A 9,693-nucleotide genomic window follows, 5' to 3' on the forward strand; every position below is an offset into this window, starting at 1 on the left:
ACACTGACAATCCAGTGCATTTTAAGACTGCAAACCTATGGGATCATTTTGGCGTGATTCAGCAGTTCAAGGCACGTACTATAAAACTGATAAATAGTAGGTGTGACTTCAGCTTTGGCTTTCTCTAAACCTTTGACACATCTAAAAAAAAGTGTTTAAAATGAATGCAACAGGAATGCTTGAAAAAAGCCTTTGTTTTCGTTGAGTGTTATCCTTTATCTTCATGACCCAACCTCACATAGATTATGTTCCAGACGTCCTGATGCACATGCTACCATCCTGAAAGCAGTGAGCTTTACAAGCTGCACAAATCTGGTTGTAAACAAGGCCAAGATTTGTGTGAATCTGCAACTGACAACAGACATCACAACTGCACTATGTGCACCTTGCAAAATAGGTTTATCTACAGCTTCATCAATAATAGTTGAACAGTACATTTTTATTTTTATTCCAAACTTGTTTATATTTTAAATTGTTTGTTATTATATTCTATCCTATTTATTTATTATTAGTTTATTTATTATATTAATATAATTTATTGTTTTTTCATTTCATGTATATTGTATCTTCATGTATATTTTGTATGTGTGCTAAGTTTTTGATATTTTTCTGCTGCAACACTGGAATTGATCTATCCAACAGTAGAAAAACAGTCTGTGAGTGAGTCACTGTTTCACAGTACCGTTATTTATCCGGAACCGGTGACTGCAGTGTTGACGGTTCAGCGGATGAAGCCATTCATTCAGATGGAGGTGACTGTGTTATGTAAAGCATGGGTCCATGTATGCTGCTCTGCCTTGTGGTAGATATTCTTGCCAACGTGCACGAACACCATCTGCCTGCTGCTCTCTCACACTTCCTGGGCTCCTCTGAATGTTACCGTGGCAACATATTTAACCGTTTTTGCAACAAAACTGAGTTTGGGAGAATGATGTTCAAAGCTCTGAGCAGTCCAATCGCTGTGCTCACACATCACAGATGCACACACACAACTAATTTAGTTTCTGAAAGTTCAGTTTTAATGCCACCTGACTCATCTTTTATCAGCTCAGTTGTGTCAGGGTTTGCTTAAGTGTGTCTTTTGTGTCAGAGCTGAGTCACCCATTTTAATATCTCATTAGTAACATGTGGCGACAGACAAAAAAAATCAGATGATGTCACTTTATTAACAAGCAACACTGAAACACACAAGTAGCAAAATGCAGTACAGCATCTGTTATATATTTACAGTGAGTGAAAAAAACACATTACAAATTAACTGACAACTGAATAATCATCATGGAAATCATACTTATATACAATAGCTTACAACTGGTTATCTTAGCACTTGGGGGATCGATGGATAACACATATGGGCAGGAATGAGAGCAAAAGAAAGAGGAAAGAGAGAAGACAGGACAGAAAAATATTAATGTATTTGTTCAACACAGAAACATCCCATCTTTCTCTCAGTTTCTATCAGTTGATCTACGTTTATGCCACACAGATACGACAAGTCTTTGTGTCACTTCATTTGCCGATTGTCCAGTCCACTAAAGAGGCTGAGCTCAGCCCACTCAGTTTGGTTTAGACTGCAACATATGGACGGTGGTGCAGAAATGTTGCAAACACCTCTCATGTACAAAATGCTGGGTCAGTGGAACACACCAAGGTTTGAACCATTCAACTTTGAGCCCTTCAGAAGCAGACTTCTCTTCAGTCCATGGCCACATATTCTCTTTTCCAGCCTGTAACTTATTTGGCTGATCAAAGGTTTGACCAGAGTTTAAAACAGGCTTCTACAGCACAGAGAGATCATGGCAGGACTTAGATTTCAGCCAAAATGCCACACTGGGGTTTTTCTTTGCCACCACCTTGTCGAGGAAACGCTTGGCCTTCATAGGTAGACTCTTGCGGCGTGTGTTTATGTGCATGCGTCGCTTGTTGGCTTCTTTGGAGTCTCGGCGTAGTCGCAGCTGTCGCACCATGCCGTGAAAAGCCTCCCAGATGTTGTGCTGCATGGCGGCTGAGGTTTCGATAAACTTGCAGTCAAACACAGCAGCACAGGCACGACCCTCTGAAACAGAAAGTCAACGATCAGTACTTAAATCTAGAAAAGAAAAACTCAGTGAACAGTGCTCATCACTAATAAACAGACAGGGGTTGTGTCTCCTCACCGTTGACTGACACCTCTCTGCGTCGCACCAGGTCACATTTGTTCCCCACCAGGATGATAGGTGTGTGCTGGGCAGGACGGAAGCGCCGCAGGGTTATCCGGAGCTCTGAGGCTCGAAGGAAGGAGGCCTGGTCAGTTACGGAGTACAGCAACAGGTATGCATCACCTGTCTGGATGCAGTGCTCCTGGACCCATTCATTGTCAGTCTTCCAAGACAAACGTACGCAATTAGAGAAGAGACTTACAGTTCAGTGTGTACAATGTGAACCCTTTGACTCACACAAGTCAATGCAGCTGTTTTTCATCTCACCTCTGCATCCCACGTGTCAAGCAGAATTATAGTTGCAGGCTCTCCGTCAACTTCAATTTCCTTTTCACACATTTCATCTGATTATACACACAAGGAAAACTTTACATTAGTACTATCATAGACTTAGTCCTTTTGTTGACAGCAATGAGTTGGACATAATCATACTAATATGTTAAATGCAGTATTATATTTCTATAGGAAATTAACAAGTCAATGGTGGAATACTGAAATTACAGTGACCTTTTCATATGTTTTTGTTTTGTCAGAATTTATAATAAGAAAGTTTGTAATTTATTTATGGATTTGGTTTGCTTTTATTTGTCTAAAACGTATTATAAAAAGAAGACAACTGCTTGCCAATAGTAACAGTAGCCTAGAATACATTTCAATATGTAGTTATCCTCTTTTTCTCACCTCCACACAGCTCGCAGTCATCACTGTCCATGCTGTCCGCTGCCCCGGCGAAGATGCTGGCGAAGGCCGTTTTTCCGACCCCGCTGGCCCCTAACAGCACCACCCGGTACGGGCGCCCGGGTTCCGCCTTCTCCCCGGCAGAGTCGGTGGAGATGACCGAGTCTGAGGACGACCAGCTCCCGCGGCTCCCGTCCAACTCCCCGGCGGAGCTGGTGCAGGACTTGGAGCTGGAGATGCAGGCGGGGAACCGGGACAGGAGGCTGTCTGTACGCAGGTGGCTGCTGGGCTCGCAGATGCTCCACCTGTGGAGCTCTGTCTGCAGGCGGAGGCTGTGCCGGCGTACACTAGGCAGCATGGTGCCGGTGACAAAATGAAGATGAAATGGATAAACCGACGATGGTGGTGGGATTAAAACGTTTTGCGAAGTGGTGCTTCGATTTAGGGATAAGAAAAACACCCCCCAAAAAAGAAAAACAAGAAAGTAAAATGGCTCGATTTCGTCCAAGTCGCTTTTACAGATATCTGCCGCAGATACACATCATCATAAATGTCCTTTTGTTTCTTAGAGATTTACTTAGACAAAATGGAGCATTAAACTCAGTTATTGCTAACTCGACGGGGCTGATAAACAAATTAAACTATTTCTGTAAATGACGTGCATCCCACATAAAACAAAAGTGAAACTCGAGCATTTGCAAAAGCATTTGTTAAGTAAATCCCTGAGCGACATTTACAGCTGGTGTCTTCTCCGTGTCAGCTCCACTGAGTGTGTCTGGAATGCTCAGATGGGGTTTCCCTTTGGTTTATATAAAGAGCAGGAGTGTGGGTGTGTGTGTGTGTGTGTGTGTGTGTGTGTGTGTGTGTGTGTGTGTGTGTGTGTGTGTGTGTGTGTGTGTGTGTGTGTGTGTGTGTGTGTGTGTGTGTGTGTGTGTGTGTGTGTGTGTGTGTGTGTGTGTGTGTGTGTGTGTGCGCGTGTGCGTGCGTGTGCGTGTAGGCCAGGTTTTGCTACATTTGTGGGGACCAAAAACTGTGAATACAGTATACTTATGGGGACCTGACAGCTTTGTGGGGACAAAATGCTGGTCCCTTAACGTTAAAGGGCTTTTTGAGGAATAAGACTTGTTTTTAGGAGTAGGGTTACAGTTAGGTTAAGGTTAGGGTAAGGGTAAGGGATAAGGTTAGGAATGCAAGGAATGCATTATGTCAATGACTGGTCCCCACAAAGATACCCATACACGACTGTGTGTGTGTGTGTGTGTGTATATGTGTGTGCGTGTGTGTGTGTGTGTGTGTGTGTGTGTGTGTGTGTGTGTGTGTGTTCTTGCGTGCGTGCAAATTTTAGTTAAATTTACAGCAAAAATGTATTACATGTGCAACAAGGATACACAAAATATCTTTAGAGATTATATAGATGAGGTTTTCATGGGATCATTTGCCTTGCTCTTATAGTTATAGAGAAGAATTACATTTTTCGGCTTAGGTTTGAATAGTTGAATTTAGAAGAAACAAATCAATACATGTGCTTCAGCGTTAGATGGCCTGGTATGACCACTTTTGTGGCTAATCTTAGCTAATTTTTGCAAACGCAGGTATAGCTGTATAACTAACTTAATTGTTCTGACTCTTCTCCACTTGTTTAGTTTAGCAATATGCCATATTTGTCATTTAGCCATTTGTCCTGTTTTTCAATTAGGAGGTACTTGACATGAGTACTCCCAATTTATGGTATGTTATACTTCTACTTTAAGTTGCCAAATTCCCCCTGAAATGTATATTATTCTTTTTTTTTATATTGTATGTTCTGCATTCTAGATGTGGTTTATATCAATATGTCTTTTAAGCCCATCCAAGCTGTGTGTAGTTGTATGAATAATAAAAGCTCCATGACCATTGTCAAAACAATGTATTAAAGCTGAGGGAGCGAGAGTTGAGTCCTTGACATCATGTATCTGCGGTTCTCTGGACAGAAAAGGGAAAAACATCTACAATAATCTTTGTTTAAGATTCTTAATATTTTCTTTTTTGTCTGCAATTGTATGAAAACACATGAATACAAAGGCACATTTACTTTAGACCTATGGGTTTTTAAAGAGGCTCCGTTTAAATTCAATATTGGTGTAATTTCTATCTGTGCAGAAAAAATAAACTCTCAGTGAACTCATCAAGGTTTGTGCAAAAACACTTGTTTTGCCACCAGCATTGATTTTTCGATCTGTATATTTCAAACAGAATACAACATGAGGCTGTCAAAGAGTTTTTGGAAAGTGGGGAATCACTAAACTAAAAAAAGACAACAGTTTGAGTGGATAAATGTCGCGATTGCAAATACGGTGTTTGAAGCTTTTCAGGTGGAAATAATAGCTGATTCATCGATAAGTGAAACAGAAAATGAAAAATGCCAAACATTCCCCACTTACAGCTTTGTAATTAAAACACTGCTGCGTTTCTTTTCTAATATTGACAGTAAACAGAAATATCTTTCGGTCTGGTCGAACAAGCAAGCAATATGATGTTATCACCATTATTTTTATAGACATTTTATAGAAAAAACAAGGAATTCATAAAATAACCTGCAGTGTTATTAATACTAGTCTGTAGTTGTAGCCTAATTTCAATGTCAATATAAAATAGAGATAATCTGCATCTACTTCCCATCCGCTCAAATAAGAGACCAAATTAGTGTGAACTTTGTTTGTATTTTTATTATTCAACAATGAATGCCTCTTTAGAATTCAATTTTGTGCAGGTGCCAACGTGAGTGACTGATCCAAATCTCTGCTGCTGTCTGTCTACCCTGACGGATGATTAATGGACATCCTAGATTATAACTTCGGCCAATACAGAAAGCATGAATTATTCCCAAATCCTATTTGCGTTAATCTTGAACTCTACCTTGACATACAGCTGACACCTATTACAGTTTTTCTCAATTGCTTAAACACTATCCGTCACTTGGATGAATCATTTCAACACTTTTGACATGTGTTTTTAGCAGAAAGGTTAAAAGAATATAAGTGATTTAAGACAACTTCCAGGAGCATTTCCAACACATCATCGCAGACATATTTTTCCTCTCAATAGCAACAACACTAAAGTGAATGAACGAGTGTCAGACAAACGTAAAGTGAAAATTACAAGAGGTGGCTCAAAACTGATAACATGATTTACTGAATAAAAGCTTTGAGAAGAGGCTTAACATGTAAGCCAGAGATCCACTGCCAGCAGCACCATCATGTTGTTATTTTGTGAATGATCCGGACACAAATGTTTAGAGAGACCAAACATCCCATCACATACTCTCTCAACTCGTAAAAATCAGATTTTCATCTGTCAAAGCACTCTGTCTGTGAGAGAAATAGCGTCCCAGAGCAGGGAGAGTTATTACAGTAATTGTGGGATTATGCTGCTTTTTCGGCTGTTGTTTTTCAGGACTTCTGTATCGGGTTGTGGCCTCATCTGTGGGACATGCTGCTGTGTATTACAGAGCTGATCTGATTTGCCTGACAGATGATTAGGCGACATTAAATCCTTGTTAAGTGCTGGAGCAGGAGCAGGATCAGGGGGGTGGGGGTTGGGGTGCTCAGGTTGACTGCAGACTGGCAGGGTCGTGGCGATGGGTGGCTATAGATGGGAGCTGAGCGTGAACTGACCTCTTTCTTCCGCTTGATGTAAAACATACTCGGCCTCATAAGGTCATTCAGACAGTTGAGATCTAAGCAGAGCTTTCAGTGAGTTTGAAAACAAGTCACTTGAAAAGAAACGCCACTGCTTAAACAATGGTGGGTCGGTTCTATGGCACAAATCGTCCTAAGAAAAGAATTGAATCAATACACTGATATAATGTTTGATTCCCCTTGCGATACATCAACCAGTGTGTCCCTGAGCAAGATCCTTAACCCCTAGTTGCACCAGAAGTGTGCAAACTTTGATACAGTATATATTTGAATGTTGCTTTGGATGAAAGCATCAGCTAAATAAATGTATTGTAATGTTTATTTACTTTATGCAGCATTCTGTAGTTGGTACACATTTCAGGCAATAGATTGCACATATTGATGACCAAATTATCAACTGGTGATAACAGACCAACTAGAACAGAATATAAAGAAGATCCCAAGGTGACATCTCCAAATTGTTTTCTTTTGTTCAACCAACAAGTTCCAACATCCAGCTGGAACCATTAAATATATGTAAGAGGGGTGAGAAAAAGAGAAACTGAATAAAAGGAAAACGATCTTAGACGGTGTGTAGTCTTGGTCAACACAAAGATGTGAAATGATAATGTGTACCTCAAACATTCCAACCAATTTTAAATGTCTCTTGTTCATTTGGATTAACACTTACTACGTTAACTTATGTTTCTTGCATAGATTGGGGCTTGAAAGTTTGGTGACCACAGGTAAAAAATTGTGTTGTGCACAAAGGAGCCAAGAAAAGATGGAAAAATCTCCAAAAGGCATCAAATGACAGATTAGTCATACGTACAATAAGTTAGATTTTATTTCCATCATTTACACTTCCAAAATAACTGAAAACAAAAAAATGCTGTCTGCAAAAGCTCGGGCACCCTGCAGAGTTTCTAGCCTGCACCGCCCCCTTTGGAAAGCTGAGCCCTGACAGTGTCATGGATTGTTCTCAATCTTCATCTGGAAAGACCAGGTGATGTCACTCTTAAGGTTTTAAATGCCCAGATTCATCTGACCTTGCCCAAACAATCAGCACCATGGGTTCTTCTAAGCAGTTGTCTAAAAAACTGAAACTGAAAATAAATAGTATAAATAAATAGTTAACAGTCACAAAGCAGGAGAAGGCTATAAGAAGATGCCAACATCCTCTGTTAGGAATGTAATTAAGAAATGTCCGTCATCAGAAACAGTGGAAGTTAAAGCAAGATCTGGAAGACCAAGAAAAATATCACAGAACAAACCCGCGTTTGACTGCACAGTCCATACAGAAAGACCTGGCAGACACTGGAGTTGTGGTCCACCATTCTACTATAAAGAGATACTTGATACTTGTACAAATCTGGTCTTCCTGGAAGAGTCATCAGAAGAAAACCTCTTCTACGTCCTCACAACAAAAATCAGCGCTTGAAGTTTTCAAATGAACATATAGACAAGCCTGATGCATTGTAGAAACAAGTTCTGTGGACCAATGAGGTTAAAATAGAACTTTCTGGTCGGAATTAGCAAAGGTACGTTTGGAGAAGAAAGGGCACAGAATTTAATGAAAAGAACCTCTGTCCAACTGTTAAGCATGTGGGGGGGTCAATCATGCCATGGGGTTGTTTTGCAGCCAGTGGCACAGGGAACATTTCAGTAGAAGGAAAAATGGAATCTCCTGACCTCAACATAATTGAAAATCTATGGATAGACCTTAAAAGAGCAGTGCGTGACATACAGCCCAGAAATCTCAAAGAACTGGAAGTCTTTTGGAAGGAAGAATGGGCAAAGATACCTCAAACAAGAATTGAAAAACTCTTGGCTGGCTACAAGAAGCATTTCTAAGCTGGGATACTTGCCAAAGAGGGCAGAACAAGGTATTAACTCTGCAGGGTGCCAGAACTTTTGAAGATGCCATCTTTTTGTTTTCTGTTATTTTGAAAGTGTAAATGATGGTAATAAAATCTATATTTTTGTGACATATTATACGAATGTCTGAGCTGTCATTTGATGCTTTTTGGAGATTTTTCCATCTTTTCTTGGCTTCTTTATGCACATTAATTCAATTTTTTACCTGGGATGCCCAAACTTTCGAGCCCCACTGTATATGCCCTCTATCTCTAAACCTCTATAAAGAGAGCAGCACAGAAGAGAAAATTAATAACATAGTAAGTGGCGCAGAATATCATAAGCAGAGTGATTAATATCTCTCATCTCATCTGAAGGGAGAACAGTCCAGCAAACGAAGCCTGAACTTGAATTTTAAAAGACAGCGTGCCGGCTTACCATGTTGACATGAAAACTACTATGCTGCTGAGGATAACTGAACTATTTGTCACTAATAAATGTCCCATGTTTGCAGACTGGTGCCTTCAACCTTGGAGACTACATCTTGAAGCCCTAATGTACAAAAAGAGCAGGGCTGCTAAAGGCCTGTGAAGTACAGACTTCCAGTCATGCACCAGTATCTAAAATCTCATGCATAAACGCGTGCAGCTTAAATAGCAATAATTCCAGGGCGGATGTTAAATGGCATATGCGAATTGTGACCTCAGTGTGGGTAAATACCAGAATCCGATTTCCTTTGCCATTCGGTCTCTACAATACATTCAGATCTTCCACAGAGGTCCTCGGATCTCAGGGAATACACTTTCAATCTGTGATTCAGCCTCTCCCTCAAAACAACTGTATCTCTTTGTCCCCTTCCAGCAGTGGAAAGTCATTCATTCAATCTATTTGCCAGGTCTTTGGGCTGGTTGGCTTGAACGCACGGCTTAATAGAGGGATTGGCAATGTGGCCAGCAGCGGGTAGTAAGAGCTTTACACAGACAGACAAATTCCACCTCATGCACATACAGGCACATGGCCTCTGCGACTGTTGGAGGAGTGATTTAGATCAATATTCAATTGGACAAGTGACACTTGTCACTCACCTGACACGTGTCCAACACCAACAAACAGTATCTATCGTTGCCCAAGCCAGGCCAGGGCCGTTGCTCGGGTGACAGTTGCTATGCCACCGCTGGTTTCTGTCAAGAAGTCTGTCTAATCTGTTTCCTTGTCTGGACTGTTTACAGTCCATTTTAAGACATGCTAGTGGCATGGCTCGATGGAAATGTCTGTCTGTTGGTCGACCCATCACTTTGGTCCAG

At 40.8% G+C, this 9,693-nt stretch overlaps 1 protein-coding gene across 1 annotated transcript; it reads right to left on the bottom strand.

The window, feature by feature from the left end:
* Positions 1 to 784: 784 nt before the first annotated feature.
* On the bottom strand, positions 785 to 3,670 carry gem (GTP binding protein overexpressed in skeletal muscle). The gene is made up of 4 exons (XM_034874553.1): positions 2,880 to 3,670; positions 2,466 to 2,542; positions 2,157 to 2,361; positions 785 to 2,056 (listed from the first exon to the last, which is right to left on the bottom strand). Exons 1-4 carry the CDS (start codon positions 3,232 to 3,234, stop codon positions 1,779 to 1,781), a joined length of 915 nt encoding a protein of 304 aa, XP_034730444.1. The 5' UTR covers positions 3,235 to 3,670; the 3' UTR covers positions 785 to 1,778.
* Between the last annotated feature and the right edge of the window lie 6,023 nt (positions 3,671 to 9,693).

The sequence above is a fragment of the Etheostoma cragini genome, chromosome 6 (assembly GCF_013103735.1).
Source record: "Etheostoma cragini isolate CJK2018 chromosome 6, CSU_Ecrag_1.0, whole genome shotgun sequence".
Taxonomy (NCBI): domain Eukaryota; kingdom Metazoa; phylum Chordata; class Actinopteri; order Perciformes; family Percidae; genus Etheostoma; species Etheostoma cragini.

What these genes read in the sequence shown, in the direction of transcription:
- gem (XM_034874553.1), bottom strand. Translation starts at nt 3,234, where the DNA reads ATGCTGCCTAGTGTACGCCGGCACAGCCTCCGCCTGCAGACAGAGCTC. An exon ending in TTGACACGTGGGATGCAGAG is followed by an intron (nt 2,362 to 2,465) that starts GTGAGATGAAAA and finishes TTGTCTTGGAAG; the next exon opens with ACTGACAATGAATGGGTCCA. An exon ending in CAGAGAGGTGTCAGTCAACG is followed by an intron (nt 2,057 to 2,156) that starts GTGAGGAGACAC and finishes TTTCTGTTTCAG; the next exon opens with AGGGTCGTGCCTGTGCTGCT.